This window comes from Zerene cesonia, chromosome 16 (assembly GCF_012273895.1).
Source record: "Zerene cesonia ecotype Mississippi chromosome 16, Zerene_cesonia_1.1, whole genome shotgun sequence".
NCBI lineage: Eukaryota > Metazoa > Arthropoda > Insecta > Lepidoptera > Pieridae > Zerene > Zerene cesonia.
Window position 1 is genome coordinate 7,354,757 of NC_052117.1, and position 18,225 is coordinate 7,372,981.

At 32.9% G+C, this 18,225-nt stretch overlaps 1 protein-coding gene across 1 annotated transcript; it reads left to right on the forward strand.

Annotated features, from left to right (window-relative positions):
- The first annotated feature begins 1,095 nt into the window (after nt 1-1,095).
- LOC119833072 (odorant receptor 4-like) lies at nt 1,096-6,489 on the forward strand. Its single transcript, XM_038356944.1, has 9 exons — nt 1,096-1,354; nt 1,756-1,908; nt 2,157-2,342; nt 2,611-2,806; nt 3,093-3,189; nt 3,346-3,450; nt 4,609-4,697; nt 5,353-5,419; nt 6,430-6,489. Exons 1-9 carry the CDS (start codon nt 1,096-1,098, stop codon nt 6,487-6,489), a joined length of 1,212 nt encoding a protein of 403 aa, XP_038212872.1.
- Nucleotides 6,490-18,225: the final 11,736 nt, after the last annotated feature.

Consider the following 18,225-nt stretch of genomic DNA (forward strand, 5'->3'; position numbering starts at 1 on the left):
TGGAAAAGTTGATTTACGGCAAAATAGAATACAGTCTAAAGAAACGAACGTACTATTGCAAGCAAATACAAAGAATCACAATTTTTCGTCAGTTTTCAATTAGGCAGTTCAATTTTACAAACTTACATGTATACAAATGGAAGAGGGAATGGTTTAAAATGACATTTTAGATAGGATTACAACCCACCTTTTTCAGCGAGTGAACGATTCATTATATAATTTATAATTAAGTTATGCTTTGACTAATCTTTATTTATAATTAGATGAAACTTACGTAACTCGTCTGAACGCGGCTAAACTGATTGCTACAAATTGACATATCAAGCAAGAGATATCTCAGACAGGTAATGTCTGAGAAATGCCAATAGCATCTTGACACGGGTCGAATGTTCGAATATATGCTGATTACATTTGGGCAGGTTAGTCCTACCTCAGTTTAGTTTTTAGCGATAATCTTATTGATTTGATAATCCAAAAGGCTGATGGATCGAGGCAATCTATCCTCTCGTCTGTGGTATAAATATCTATGGTTGAAATATTGTTAGATTGATTGTCCTGCCCCCAATGTACTTGGCGTTTTAAATGTGTTAATTGTAAAGTAGGTGTATATTTTCTAGTCGTGAAACAAATTTGCAATTACAAAAATATTAAATTTCGATTATTTTCTTACATTATCATTTCTTGTTTTGTTACGAAGTTCTTCTAAACATTATCAAGTTTAATTGTTTTATTTATTAAATCTCTGTGGAAAAAACATATGACACTTCACATATCAATATGTGACATTTTTCTAATGTTATTTACATACAACAAAGAGTTATAGGTAAAACACGAGTTAAACACGAGTTCTAGGCAATAGTCGCCCTTTAATTTTATGAGCTTATAATTTGACACGACTTACGATGCTATTTATCACGCCTATATAACTCAAACATCGGCCAGCAACGTTTCTGCTTTATGATTAGCAATAAACAAATAATGACAGATACAATACACACTTTATATTATTTATTATGGTATCAGTATGCTTTTAGCATTTTCTATATAAACCAAAGCACTAAAGCATGAAACTCACTCCGAAACACTCTCTCCATTATGGAACACTTAAAGCAATATCCAGACGAATTCATAAAACCGCTGGTATTGAGTTTAGACATCATGAGTCGATTGAACGTATACTTGTACACTACATGTAGTCCATTTCGGAAATCAGACTGGCGTTTTTTCTTATTAATACCTTTGATGTTGATTCACTATATGGCCATGATATTGTATACAATAAGGATATTTAAAGAGGGAACCACAGTTCCCGAACTTGCATTCTCTCTGTCTGTATTTTTTATCTTAATTCAAGGTAGGTCTTTTAGGCAAGTTGCCAACCTTTTTATTCAGACCATTTCATCTGTAGTGAGTCAACGATTATGTGACGACCGGGGTATAAAAGTAAGGCGCTTTTGGGGCGTATCTTTTTTCTCATAATTTGTTTTGATGTCGCGGCATCCGAACACTTGATATTTTTATTGGTGATCATAACTCGATAACATTTTTGCGTATTTAGACTGAGGTAACTGTATATTGCTCTGAATTTATTTTAAGGAAACATCTAAGTTTGTTATTTAATTGTGAATAATTTATTCTTATTTTTACTTTATTTAAATATTACGATATTCGATTGGATTTTAAGTGCTATTTATAGACATATAGGTTAGTTTTAAATAATTTTTTAAAATAATATTGAACAATTTGATCCTGTAGCATTTCTTAAAGCAACGATCGTGATACCAAAGAAAGATCATATTGCCCAGCTTATACATGGCCTCGGTAAGAATTGGAGAAATGTGAATTTAAATGAAAGACAGATCAAGAAAAAAGATAGCGATTTGAAAAAAATTAAGTTGCTCCTCACAGGTGGGTAATATCTGAACTAAATGTACAAATAGTAAATTTATTCGAAAGTATCCTAAATTCGCTTAATATAAATAGAAATACCAAGATTTTTTTAATCTTTTCTTGTCACAAAAAGCTCAATGGAACTTATAGAATAGTACTATGCTTTGATTAATCAACTATTTCTTCATACGACAATTACGTAAAAAGTATTCGCTACATATCATATTTATAATATTAATAGTCGACAACATCTATGTTCTTTTAAGTTTTCTACTGGGGTAGTATGACAGCGTCGTGGCAAATAATGTTGACACCAGCGATCCTGGAACTAATGAAATTTTGCATTGGTCAGGGTTTTCAATACGTCTTGCCTTTCGGATATGTTTGTTTCTTTGATCCAGTTCAGAATGAGTTCTTATACATTGGAGTATATGCATTTCAAGTTTATACAAGTGAGTGATATAGTATTATAAAATTATTCGCTCATAGCGCTACTTTTTCATATTGAAAAATGTTAGACGATAAAACTTTAATAAATCAAATGTAAGGACTTTTTAAAGGTAGGTAAGGAAAGATATATTGGAGTTTTTTTCCCTCGAGAAGAGGCATGTATCCCTGCAGTTAGATCATACATAGTGATGATAAAAGATATCCTTTAGAGGATTTTAGTTTGCGACTTCAATTAACCATCCTTTATTAAAATGTATATTCATCTTTCAGTGCTTAAAGTCGTCTATATCTATACAGGCACAGAAATCCTCATGGTAACACTCTGTGCTCTCCTTAGCATTGAATTTGCGATGTTACGGGAAGATTTTTGTCATGTGATACCAAAACGGGGAATACATTTTGGTCCGAATGAAGACGGAACGCACTCGGTTGAAGAGTTGATTCAGAAACACCAGATGCTACTCGAGTAATGTTAATTATTTTGTCATGATCGTATGTTCAGAGTACAGAAAGAGATTGGAGCTTAGATAAAGAAATTCTCTTTTTGTCTGGCTTAACTGAAAAAAAATCCTGTTGCTTTAATTTGAAAAAAAAATATCTTTAATAAATGTATATAGAATTTGCATACCTATGTGATTTTAATGAGAAACGAATAAGCTGCAATAGCTGGTATCACCCTTCTTTCCCAGCTAATAATAAATATGCGTTTTTGTTTTCACTTGCATTTATTCATAATATTTGCCTTTTTTCAGGTTAGCATATCAATTAGATCACATTTTCAATAGAGTGGTGTTTGTAGACTTATTGTTTGTTACGGTCGTTATGTGTTTTTTCGGATTTGGTATAACCGTAAGTGTTAAAAACCTTTTTTTTAATACTCTCAAACAACATAAGAAACTATCTGATGCTATAGGCTTCAGCTAGTCCATGCTTAAAATGATCTAATTCACAATTCAATGAAACACTTCAGAAATATATGACGCTTGTAACTTGAATGTATTTCAGGTGGCTCGCGGCATATTCGACGTGATAAACAATTTTATAGCTGTGCTTACGTTACTGCTTCCCATCCTCATACTTTCGTATTATGGCGAACAACAAAAGGAAGAGGTGATCATTTAATTCAATTACTAAGCGGCAAGCGTATTTGGTGAATTTATTTACACTCGTGGCTAAATGTTCATAGCCATGTTTTATTATAGTTGGCATATAAAAATAAAAGTGGTGAGTCAGTAGTTTCGAGCTTCCGCTTCGATCAAAAAGTAAAATTATACGTAGTGCCAATGCATTATCTCATGCACATTTCAATAAATGTTACGTTTTCAGGTCAATTCAAATTCAATTTTATTATTTGATGGGGGGTTTCACGTTTTATCTTCTAAACAAGCAATCCTACAGAAAATTTGACAAGAGCTTTGCTTCTGTCGCTTTTTACTGTAATTAATTAATTTTCGTATGATAAGTAAGGACTGCTTTAACCTTTTACTAATGTGTGTAAAGCATAGAATGAATGAGTGCCTCCTAGGGAAGCGCACTCACAAGCGCACAGAATGAAAGTGTACACTGCAGTAGGCGCTAGTTTTAAACTTATGTCCTGTTACGTACCTTTACATTCCATAAACTATATCCACTACCTACAAGTATGTTACATACTGAGCACAGAGAACTTACAAGCGTGCGAAAAATATTACCTCTTTCACATTCAAGGTGACGGATTTCCGTTACCAGCTCTGAGCTACTTCCGTCGTTTCGTTAAATGTCACTCAAAGAACGTAAGGCGAGTTCAATATTTTCAGTAAATATTAAACCATATTTATCACTGCATAGTATAAAACAAAGCCGCTTTTCGTCGTTGTGTGTCTGTATGCTTAGATCTGTAAAATGACGCAACAGATTTTTAGATGTTAGAGAGGAAGGTTTATATTTATAGCAAGCGGTCCGCCTCGGCCTCGCCCGTGGTACAAATATAACCTTCGACAATAAATGGGCTATATAACACTGAAAGAATTTTTCAAATCGGACCAGCAGTTCCAGAGATTAGTGCGTGAAAGAATGGGTTGGGCAAGGGTTTTTTTCCTAATTAAAAGCTAGTGATTGATATGGTGGATAAAAGTATGATACAAATATTTTTAGCTAGTAGCTTCATAATATAGTATATGCTTTTTAAAGTAAATGCCCATGAATCTACGGATCGCCGCCTAGAATTGGTTCAAATTCAAGGGTATGTTAGACGATATAATATTAGTTGTAAATTTTTTGTTTGTCTAGAGTGCAGGTATTGCTGATTCAGTTTACCATAGTAATTGGTATTGTGGAAATGCGAGTTACCAGAAAATTTTACTCTTTGTTATGAAAAGGTAAATTATATATAAAATCTTTTTATATCTAACTAATAAAAAGTTATTATAAGTATCATATTTACGTTATGCATAATTAATGCTAACATAATATCAACTCAGAAATTATCGAAAAGCTATTTTAAAATACACATTTTACATACGTAATTGTTTCTGCTTTTTAACAAAATTAAAGAGTAATTTTAAACATAGTTAATCAACATTTAATTAAAATGCAAGCTGAAATTTAACACTGATCTTATTTAATTTATTGGTCATTCGACTTTAAAATAAAATTTAAAATTATGTTTTATACTAACTTCCGCCCGCGGCTTTGCTCGCGTGGAATTAGAACATTTACAAATGATTTTGTGACTGTCTATTCCTGTTTTATACCACGGGAGCATTAAATCGGGATAAAAATCCTACCACCCAAGTTAATTCATACTCTGTCTGTTTACCAAATTTCATCAAAATCCGTTCTGTAGTTCCAGCGTGGTTGATGGACAATCATCCAAACAAACAAGCTTTCACATGTATAATATTAGTGTGATGTTTTTTAAGTAAAATTTTGTTGTTGTATTATATTATAAATAATGGAAAGCTCATAGAATAAACTTTGTAAGACGATCTTCGACCGAATGTTTTGATAATTTTCTTTCTATATCGTTTTCAGAGCCCAAAAACCGTGCTGTTTGACATCACTCAAGCATGCCCCAATAACCCTTCACACGTTTTCTAAGGTACGTTACACTGCAAACAATATATGTTTTAAACATTATTCTCCTTGCTAAGCAAAAATGTATCGTATTTTATGTTGAAATAAGAATATATTTTCGGGTGAAAAAATTTTTTAAGTCCTCAAACTTCAGATATACAAAATTCAATACTTTTTTCTTTATACTTGTAACACTAACCAATCCTGAAAGCATATGTGCGTGTATGCGTGTGTGGGACACTGACTTTCAGGATATGGTATACACGGTACTATTTAGGATTCTTCTAGAATTTTCCATGACAATAATATTAAGGTCAAGTTGGCTTCTAGCCTACATAACATATTCTGTAATATCTTTAATACAATAAGGAAAATGAAATTAATTATTGGAATGCTACTGGAATTTGGAAATATGAATAAACATGATCCGTTTAACATAAAACGTTTTCATAAGATTTTAGAATGAAAAATTAATATCATTGTTTGTTTTTTTTAATTATAGCTTGCCGCCCGCGTCCTCGCGCGTGTAGTCAATTTAAAACATGTACAAACTTGAAACCCTATAGTTCCCGTAAGATTTCCTGGATAAAATATACACTATGCCGTTTCTCGGGTCTTAAACTATCATTGTACAAATTTTATCCAAATCGGGTGAGGAGTTTACGCGTGAAAAAGGGACAGGCATACGGACAAATAGATTAAACTTGGCATTTATAATATTCAAGATCATTATATTATAATGTTCTGTGCTGATTTTGTCAAAAAGAGCGTATAAGCCCTATGAATATATTCGTTACTAGCGGTCCGCCCCGGCTTCGCCCGTGGTACATATATAGCCTACATACAGCCTTTCTCAATAAATGGATTATCTAACACTGATAGAATTTTTCAAACCGGATCCCGAGATCCCGCGATTAGTGCGTTCAAACAAACAAATAAACTCTTCAGCTTTATAATAATAGTATAGATTATAATAATTGATCATTAATTTTGAATTGCTAATGTAAATAATAATAAATTGTGTTAAATTTTCAGGTAGTAAGTACAACGTGGTCGTATTTCTCATTGATCACTAGCGTTTATGGCAAGGATTGAGTTTTTTCATAACGTATGTATTTATTTAATAGTGAATAACTAAATGTAGTTAATATAGAAATAAATGCGCAAGATTTGAAAAATACAGTTCTTTCATCTTATTTTCAATCTATATATATAAAATTCTCGTGTTTGAAAATGTTAGTTACCACACTCCTCCGAAACGGCTAGACCGATTCACATGAAATTTTGTGTGCATATCGGGTAGGTCTGGGAATCGGCATTTCTTCACACATTTCATCATAAGAGTATAGAGTATATAGAGTATATACCAAATAATTAAAAATAAGAATAAAAATCTTTATTTACATTGACATTGCATATATGTATGTGGCTTGAATTCTTGAACCAAGGCACTTAGAACTATGGACACTAGTCGTCTAAACAAGGCCGAAATATTAATGACTGTACAAAATTTTGAAACATATTACTGCTATTCAGCATAGCATGGTACTTTTATTATTTAAAAAATAGACTCATACATTCATTAATAATAATGTTACATTAAAATGAAATGCAGAGACGCGTTTCACTTCACGTAATTATGTTAATGTATGTTAATAAAAACATTATGGAATCATGAAATTCACATTCATACGATTCCCTTTTCAATGTTAGAAAAATAAAAAAACACGAGGCATATTCAATGCTTAATCAAATATAATGTGTGGCTAATGAACAGTGATTTGGCGCTGATTGATTTTCCAATGCGGTCACAGTTTTCCTGTTATATACTGGAGAAGTTTTCCTGGCTATGCCGAGATTAAAATTTTGCTTTTAGTTTGATTATTTTTCAATGTTCTTACATATTATTATAGCTTAATCGAAGTGACTCATGTTTTTGTGTATTGTCTATTATAGAGCAAAAATAGAATTGTTATGTGAATATCCTACTAATATTATAAATGCGAAAGTTTTTAAGGATGTGTGTGTGTTTGTTGCTCTTTCACGCAAAAACTGCTAAACCGATTGCAATGAAATTTGGTACGTAGATAGCTGGATAACTGGAATAACATATAGGCCATTTTTATCCCGATATTCCTACGGGATGCGGATTTAAGCGGATGAAACCGCGGGGCGCAGCTAGTATTATCTAGATCAAACAGTCTTAACAGTTTATTTCGATTGTGCGTAACTCAGAATACGTATTATTTTGCACAGGAATGCAATAAATGCGCGCAAGGACATGCTTTTTATATTAAAGAGGGAAACCGAGCTGGGGCTCGTCTGATGGTAAGCGTTCATGAACAATTACAGGGTAGTGCTTCTGCAAATGCATTGCCTAATTGATGAATGAGAAAAAGGAGTGAGGAAAGGAATACGGGCTTCGCATATTGCTACTTCACGCCGATCTTCTGTCAAGGGAGTGTTGTACCTTCCACTTATGCTTCCTTTAGTAATTCGTGCCGAAACGTGGTCGAATACACGTTAGAATGTCTTCCATTTTCCATTACTGTTACAGTCTTATGCGACGAACAAAAAATAGATCCGTAGAATACGAGTATATGCGCAATTGTGTATAAAATTTCCACAACTTAAACATAACAGTGAGCTTAAAATCTCAAACCACATGTATTAACTCTCAGCACCGAATCGCAGCGTCACATTCGCTGAAAATATAAATTAATCGTATGTTTCGAATCTCAACTCCAAACGCGAAACCGTTCTAAATATTCAACACACGAGTACATTTACGTTTTCAACTCTATCGTTTTGCACTACTTCCATGAATTGAATTCCGAGCCAATCGAGACTTGCATATCAGACCTCTCACCGACTTGTGTTCAAACATGATTATGAATTTTTATTTCCATTTAACCATGTGATATTTTCAGTGGAGATTTTAGCGTATTGGACGCGGCGTGTAAATATTAATACGGAATGTATTTGTGAAGTCAATACCCGCGTTGTTTATGGTTTTGTTTGCGTTTTCTGAATTAGACAAATGTAGTTGAGTTTTGCTATATTTGTGTTTTATTCGTAGCTGAAATGGAATACCCTTTCTTGTTATAATAATTGTTATACTTTCAGTTTGTCGTATATTTTAATAATGTTTCATTTATGAATCACTATGTAATTGAATTTAATGAAAATTATAATACATTAAAAATAATATATTACAATAGTTTAAAAAAACTAAAAAACACGCTTTTATCATGTTTTGAAATTGAAAAATGGAATAATTTTATCAAATTAGTGTATTGTCATCGGTCCTCAATAAATCTACAAAGTTTGAACGAAATCTGGCCGTTTAAAGTGGGTCAAAATCGCACCCAAAGAAGTCGGTTACAAACAAACATACAGGTGAAGCTAATAAAAAGCGTGTAATAAAAAGACACAGCAGTACAATGGTAATAGATAGTCAAAACAATGTAAGAAAACGAAACACTAGTTATTGTCTATATAATATATATCCCCTCCTTCATTATTATTAAATTTCAAACATTTGTTTCAGTATGTTAACCTTTAGTTAAAATAACACCTAGACTTATAATATGATTAAATTGCTGGATATTCTTCATACAAATTACGCAGTCGCTGAATAAATATGAGCTAGAAAAGGAACCCCATTCTACTCCAATAAATAAATCTGAATTTAGTTAACTAGTTTCAGCGCGCGCCTTTGTTCCGATTTCTACTTTTCCACTCGTACAGTTCTAACAAATGGATTTATAAAAAACAATGAAATGTTTTACAATTGTGCATTACATATTTCTAATGTATCACCTATTATTACCTATAGGGTACTTATAAGCTAACACATTTTAGTGTCGTCTTAGAAACAGTTACTGATATACAAGTTATGTATTTGTAATATCGTTCTCTTTCACCAAATAATTACTGTTATAAAAAAAAGAGCCGAATTCAAATTGTCAGAACTAGACCCAATATAAATGGGATCTCAAGGCAGGCACCAGCTTCTAAATAAATAATCATAAACATAAACCCATGTTTAAAAGTTACAAGATGGTAAGATACAATCAAATTGATATCCTCCTCTTTTTTAAGTCGTTCGATTAGGGTAAAATGGTTTAACGAAGTTTCTTTTGTGTCATCTATTCACAAGTTACACACGCTAGCTACAGAAATATAGGTATGAAGTATCAGCCTGACAATCACACTGAAACTACTGAACGGATTTTGATGAAATTTCGTATACACACAGGGTATGAGCTGATTTGGGTGATAGGATTTTTATCCTGATAAAACAGGAATCTTGATATCCAAGTGGAGCCGGGAGGAGCGTATTGTCAATATTTAAGAATATATTAAACGGGCAACCTTATTATGGTTATATTTTTTCACACAACAAATATCGGATTACTTCGTACGTGTGATAAAACCCTTTGTTATGTGACATTTACTTAATTGATTAAACACATTCCCGTTGTAAACCGGCTTTCAGATTTCGCTGTAATATTCTACTAATATTTTGAACGCGATAGTTTGGATGGATGGATGGATATTTGTTGCTCCTTCACGCGAAAACAGCTTATGGGATCTATATGAATTGAATACAGAGATAGTTAAGCTTCCCGTGTCTACCCGAGTACCATACGAGTGGCGCCGCGGGTTTCAGCTACTAATAGCATACAACACAAATAATTTTGGATGTTTGTTATTCAACAAGGGAAACGGATGATCGGATATGGACGAATATAGGCACACACGTAGACTAATACGATAGATGTGAGGCCTGTATCGTTTTCCTTACCTTTCCCAGTCCTTTCCTTTATTCCTCTCGTCAATCCTTTTTAATCCCTTCCAATTTGAAGTCGGCAATCCATTTGTAAAGGCGTAAGGTCTGCAATTGATCTTATACCCGTCCAAATGTTCAGGGGCGGTGGCAGCGCTTACCATCAGGCGACGCACCAGCTCTATTGCCGACGGTGTCTTAAAAAATACAGTAAATTTTAGGCTGCAATTGCTTCTAGAACTTACTGAGAATCAATATCGATATATCTTCCAAATAAAAACCGATTGAGTGCAAATTTTGCTCACCTTTATAGATGTCTAAAAATTCTCCACGTTTTTCTTTAATAAGAGCTTTATTACAATGCGATGGTCACCCTAATTCACATCAAATACAACAAATATACTGTTTACTGCACTGTATTACTACTGTACTGTACCCGTGGCTTCGCACGCGTTAAATTTAGAATGAAACCCTTCCCACACCATTTTTATAATCCTATATCTTGAATCATTCTATTTATTAAAAAAAATTAAAAAGCTGTGGTGTAATTTAAATACCTACGCATACAGACACACCGACCGCGGAAGGCGACTTTCTTATATGCTATGTAGTGATAACATTCATATGATAAAATATACAATATAATTTTATAACATTACCACACACTGCTTCTAAATAAAAGAAATCCTAACAGTGGCCTCGCTGAGTCTGAAAGCTCCACAACATGAAACTATACTTGTGATCTAGGACGAGCTTGTAATTCAATAAAGTACTACATTTTCAACACTGATTATATTATAATAATGAAATTTGTTCTGTAGATATTTCTATACATACCGTAGTCGGACCACAATTTAATTATCCTCAAGTATATACAAAATACTTGTACATAAATGCGAAGTCTGTACCCTCAACGTAATAGGTATAAAGCTCTTATAAAAGATGTCTACGTGAACCAAGTAACGCATTGATCTCGCAAATTGATGTAGGTTTGCATAGAGCACTTAAATTGTACAGGGACGGTGAATTTAATATCAGAATTGTGAACGGAATTATTGGCAGACGACAGGCTGTTGAAAGAAATCGACTGACGTTAAATAGAGGGCAGAAGCGCATGGTTACGTATGTTTTGTATGTCCTTAATTTTATTGATAATTCAGTTTATTGTAATTGAGTATCACTTACTTCATTACTTAGTATCCAAAGGCTGGGGCAAACGGCGTTGATATTTCAAATATATTTGTGCGTATAAATAATCTACGATGGTCTACAATTAATTTTGTTATGTTGGAGGTAGTTAAAATGTTATTAGTAAATACATATTGAACCTACCTAACGCTTTTGAAATTCAGGACATTATATATTTCACGTTTAAAACATTCCCTTTTCTAGAGCACATTCTGCAATGTCAAGAATTGAGAAATATAATTATCTATCACTTAACTGCTCTGTACATGAAACATTATTCAAATATAGGACCAATAAACAGACGCCACTTCCACGTAACGTTGGCAAAATCGAATGAGCTGTAATGATAAATGGTTACCTGGTTACGATCTCTCATTTGCGAGGCTCGTTGGTACAGTTGTTGAAGAGCGATATGGTTTAATATAACAGCTATGATACAGACGGTTCGAATAATCCAGGCTCTATTATAAGACCTGGATTATTTGTATAACATAACATAATTACATATCTGTATTTAGTTATATTTATATGACTAAATACTTCCAATATTAAGTTGTATTTTGATAAAGTAATGTTTTTGGTCTGTGTTCGTATCTCGGTATGTTAAATAACATTTCAAATATATTCTTTAATTATTGCTTTTAGTAATGGGCTTGGTGATTGCTGATAGAGTGGAATACATTACATGAATACATTCCTTGTGATATAGTATGAACTCATTGTTTAAACACAATTTATAATTCATAATTCTTTATTTACACATAACATGATATAAAGATATTACATTTGTTTAACAGTATTGCAGCAAGTTTAGCCATTCATTAATTCAACATAGACATTATTTTTACATACAAATATATGGGTGCAAATTAGCTGTAATTTGTCAATTTTATTTAGTACATAAATCAATGAGTCTCATTAAATTTACAATGCCAACTAACGATTGAACAGAATAATAAAATTCAATGCAATTACTAATCTCGTCATCAAAAAATTATTTGGTACCTACTGTAAAATTAACGATTAAATAGCCATCCTCTTAATATTTCATTAATTTTTTTAGGTTTAATTGGCAGATGATTGTCAATTTTATTAGTCCATAAAAATACAATTATTTTTGTATTAATTTAGTATTGGATGTTCATCTAAAATATTAGGGCCACTTTGACTGTCATAATTTATATGTCATTTTTTTGAATGTTTGAAGATGTTAATTTTTAGAAACAAACACACAAACATAGTATATTTAGTGTATTGAAAGGAGCAAAAGACCAAGTTTTAAGCATGGGTCTACAGAATTAAACCTATCCATTTAAAAAACGGCGTTTAATATTAGATCAAAGGTTCGATCGTTGTACTACTTCGAAACAGCAACAGCAAACAACAATAATAAATATAAGTTTATTCATTCAGATAATGTGTTAATTTTAAGCATAATGACGTCTGCCATATCTTATACTTGAAAGGAATATTCATATAAAAAAGAACACCGTAGAATTGCGATATCCTGTCATATCATGTCTCCAGTAGTGAATAAATTTAATAAAGTGAGTTATTCTTTAGTTCAATACTCTCTTCAGAATTCCAGGCTGCTTCAAGACACATATCTAGGCAACGCACGTTCAAGACCGCTCATCTTGTGTGAAAGAAGATAGATCACTTCATTATTCTAGTAATTAAATATTCCACTGCATGCATGTAACATATGCAGTATACTATGAACTCTTATGCATTCCATATTTTAAGAACAATATTGTCTTTTTAATTATCAAAAGCAACATAAACTTGTCGACATTAGAACGAAATTGGGTTGAATTTAATTATTACGGAAATCTATAAGGCCAAAAAGGATTATTTTTCGCTACCAACGACTCTTTTCAAGCCAGTGTTTGACTTATCTCTATTTTCTACTCAATTTTGGAACCAACATTCATCCCTCGATTTATGATAATTACATTTACTCTACGTAACTATTTCATACATAACTGTAGCTGTAGGTTGGTTAGCAGGAATGTTTTTTTTTTGCTTCCATAATCAAGAGTCACGGGAAAAACTAGGAGCATACAAAAGTAATTTTGGGCTTAGTTTGAAACAAGAAATAACTGTCTTTATTACGTGACCCTCGCACGGTACAAATGTACTCTAATGGACTAAAAGCCTAGATTCGTTAGTTATTCTCGGAAGAGACATTGTATGATGAAAATGATAGACGCTAAAATTTAAGCTAGAATTGAGACTTTTATGTGATTCTCAAGTCATTAATATGGATTTAGTATCCATACGTATTTGAATATATTGGTTTATGATTACATTTTTCATATTTCGGTTCATTAAAAATATTAGTAGTTGAAAATGAAATCTAATATATAAAATTCTCGTGTCACAGTTTTCGTTGCCATACTCCTCCGAAACGGCTGTACCGATTCTTATGAAATTTTGTGTGCATATTGGGTATGTCTGAGAATCGGCCAACATCTATTTTTCATACCCCTAAATGATAAGAGTAAGGCAGAACAGAGTTTGCCGGGTCAGCTAGTCTAATATATAAAATTCTCGTGTCACAGTTTTTGTTGCCATACTCCTCCGAAACGGCTTGACCGATTTTGATGAAATTTTTTGTGCTTATTCGGTATCTATGAGATTCGGCAACATCTATGAGAAACATCTATTTTTCATACCCCTAAATGATAAGAGTAAGGCAGAACAGCGTTTGCCGGGTGCAGCTAGTGTATTATAAATATTGAATATACGGGGAGAATCGAAGTCAGTCTGGGTTATTTAAGTTACTACGATAAATATTGAATTATGAAAAAAATATATTTATGACATGTACACAGAAAATTACAAGTTATGATATTTATTTATTACTTATAGAATAAGTCTGGCTTGAAATTTAGAGTATTTTGTTACAAAACATTAATTTAATAAGTTTCAGGAGTTGGTAATATTTTCAAGAGCGTTATAATATATATGTTGTTTATACCATGCTATACTTTTGTAAAGCGAAGTATGAAGCATCGCCAGCTCCCAACTCGTTGAATTCAGCCGTCAGCGGCAGATATACGAATCTCAAGCTAACTAATTGATTGGTTGATGCATCGGGCACTGTATTAATTTATATTTTCCACTTTAACTTGATATAATTGCGTCTTAAAGCACAATTTAAAATTATGACTGCTTCAAAACATTTAACTTTAAAACACTGCTTTCCGTATAATTTCTATATCAGATATTGAAGTATGCAGAGTGTTCCTGTTATGGTCGTGATATCGCTTTAATAACAACGTGACGCACAAATGATTAGTTACATCTTTTCCTCAGCTACGTATTTACATATGGTCGGCATATACCGCTTCGCTAATGCGGTCATTCGGCAATGAACACAATTTACCTAATATTTAAAACTAGCGCGCGAGCAGATGGTAAGGTCACCGCGTTATCAGTCAACACATAGAAATTAAGATTTTATCAAATCCGTCTGTTAATAGGAGTAACGAGTGTATCAGCGTCAGATAAACAAATCGCCATTCTTTATATAGTATTATTGTTATCTGTATTACACTGAATTTGTGGCAGTCTGTATAAGTTAATGCTATCACATCAAACACCACTTGCAGTGATAATTAATTGTACGAAACAATTGATCCCCTTTTTGTAGTAAAAAAAGTCTTGGTTTACAGCAGTAGTTGTTGCCCGCAGCTTCGCCCGCATGGTCAAGGTATAAAGTCTCTTAACGAATGCATGCATCATAGCGGTTATCTGCATACCAAATCTCAGCTCGATCGGTCTAGTCGTTTGGACTGCCCCTACGTTGTTTAGTCAGTCATTCTAGTCAGTCTTTGGTGTTATAATAATTTATTAGTTTGATTTTCATTTTTAGTTTTATAGCATTGAAATGCTTTATAAATGAGAAATTTTGAAAGAATAGAAAAAATTTGATCACGAGGCAGGATTATTAGTTTGATTTAAAAGAATTTTTAAAACATTCGTCAGAAATTATAGATGTACAAATTTGTATAGCAATGACTTAAAAAACACTGTCATGTTTTATAAAGATTAGATGAAAAATTCTTATCAGAATTTAAGATAAGTTGATATAATTTTTTTCCACCTAGTACCTGTAAGTCCCCGCTTACATACTTGAGTAAGTACCTACGTTTTACGGAGGCGTTGAAAATATCTCCCTGTCCCTTCTCCTTTGTCTTTTAGAATATAAACTACGTCTAGAGGTCCAATAGTCTTAATCAAATTGAAATTAATTTTAAACAAAAAATGATCACAGATATTTTGCGTCGGATAAATTTTATACAAGGGGACAAAATAAATTACTTTAAAAAATAGTACATGTTCAATTTCATTCAACAGAGATATAGTCGTCATCCGAGCTATAAATGTCGACGTGCTACAATTAAAACACAGTATCCATAAAATTGCCATAAATTTATTACTCCTGAGATTTATTGCCGAAAATTTATAGCGCAAAATTCAGGCGTAAAGCATCTTTATGTGGTTTTGTACAAAGTGTCGTTTTCACTTCGCAGGTCCCAGCATTTTGACGAGCAATATAACATTTAGTTAGTACAAAATGATTTGATTTGTCTGCAGCACTTCCTGTCGAAGTGTTTGCGAAGATTAAACCACGCCCACTTCGTATAAACGTGTAGATTTATACTCAATTTACATTTGAATTCCATCTAGCTGGATATAATGGAGGAGAGAAAATTATTCATGTAATCCTGTTATTTTTCTTTTAAAATTTATTTTGAAAGCAGAAGTATTATTTGACATACACGATTACTTTTAATAATGAGAAGGGTTGATAATCTTTAATAAGTATTCACAATACAAGTAAATAACGGGATATGTGCCTCTGCCCGTAATGTTAAACAAACTCTTTGTATAACAACGTATCACGTAACTATTTTTTGGTAAAATAAGCAACATTTTCACATTAACTAATAGTTATGGTTCAAATAGAGACGTTGTTCATCATGAACAGTAGTAAAACTGAAATATTGGCAAATTAAACGAAATTGTAAACATTAAGTTAAGCTAAACTATGAGTTAAGACCGCCTCCTTGGTACAGTGGTTAACGCGTGAGCGTAGAACCGAGGGATCCTGAGTTCGAATCCCGGAGGGGACGCACAAAAAAAATGTCTCGGTCTGGCAGGACACAGAAGGCTGATCACTTACTTGTCCATAAAGAAAATCGATCAGTGAAACAGATTAATATCATCTGCCCCATACCCCACTAGGGGACACGGGAATTCACTTTTATGAGTTAAGGATACAGCATTTTGAATACTTCTTCTTCATACATTACCTTCTTGTACACAGATTCTCACATCTTTGCATATAGAATTTCATAAGATTTGGTGTTATGATAAAATGAAGATGAATATGTAGGCACCTCCGAGCTATCAGGTACATGGTACAGGGCGAATGGAGATTGTTATGGTGCACTACACTGTTGCCAAACATTTGCAGTTCAGCCATTAACCCAACCGTTGGAACTGCTCCAAATTTCCTGAGCCTTGCCGTATTCGAGAATATTAATAGTGTCTTTTAACTATTTGGTGACAAAAATTAGCGTAGAATCATACTAAAATATTATGTCTTATAAGTTATTTAGTTGGAATATTAAAAACTAGCTTTAGCCCGGGTCTTTGCACGCATAATATTGGAGTAGTTGAATGGATGTTATTATACCTATAAACCTTCCTCTTGAATTGATCTATCTATTAAAAAAACCTCCAATCCGTTGTGTAGTTTTTAAGAACTAAGCATACATACATACAGGTGCGGGTTGCGATTATCTTTATACTATGAAGTAAACAGTTTCAACAAATAAATATCTGTTCAAAATAATCGATTTATTTCTCTTTCCCATGATGACATCACATCCGATCCTGACCGAGGGTTCATCATGATCTTGAAGGCACGAGAAAGTTGTAACTGAACTTGTTTTTTCTATGTGTCAGGCTGTTACGAAATAAAAATAAAAATAAAATAAAAAGCAAACAAAAGAAGAACCTGCAGCTTTCTATGCTTTTCATTACACTTATCATCAGAACTTTAAGGCAGTTATTTGATCACTATGCGATCCTTTCTCATAACTGTTAGTCTAGCCATTTGACACAAATACACACTTATTAATAAACCGCATATTTCAGAATTCAAGGTAATTAAATTACTTCTAAAGCTAAACTTAGTAACAAGTTATAGTGGTGGGGAAGTTTGCAAGCTAATCATGTAAGAGTCTCTTAGCTCCATTTGAAGTTGACGTTAGACATCTCGTTGTAATCTAAGTTTTGCTCCACACTGACATTCTGTTAGTCGCAATCATATTATAAAATGATTATCTCTTTACTAATATAACAAATGCGAAAAAGTGTTTCTTGGTTTGTACGTTTGGCCTTCTTTCATGTCGCAACGGAGAGGTCGTTGTATCTCGGTTAGTTGTATCTGGTGATAATAAGAAGTTAAGAAAAGGACATACGTTACTTTTTACTACGCGGGTGTCGGATATTAATTGTATTTTAACATTCTGTTGGATGGATAAATTATCCATGACATGACAGTTAATATACAGATGTCGCTTTTTATAACTTGTGAAAACTCGTCTATCGAATCCTATAAAATGTCGGATCACTTAGAAACGGCGCGCATTCGTACGGATTGTGCCTTAATGTTTGAACTTTGTTTTTTCAATGCGATCCAACTACCCTCATTTGTTAAGTCTTTGTGACTGGCTGCGATTTGTTATCAACTGACTATATAAATTAGAAAGTTGTTTAGAATTGCAGTACATTCTCATGACGATCAAACTAATATTAAACTCGGCCCTCCT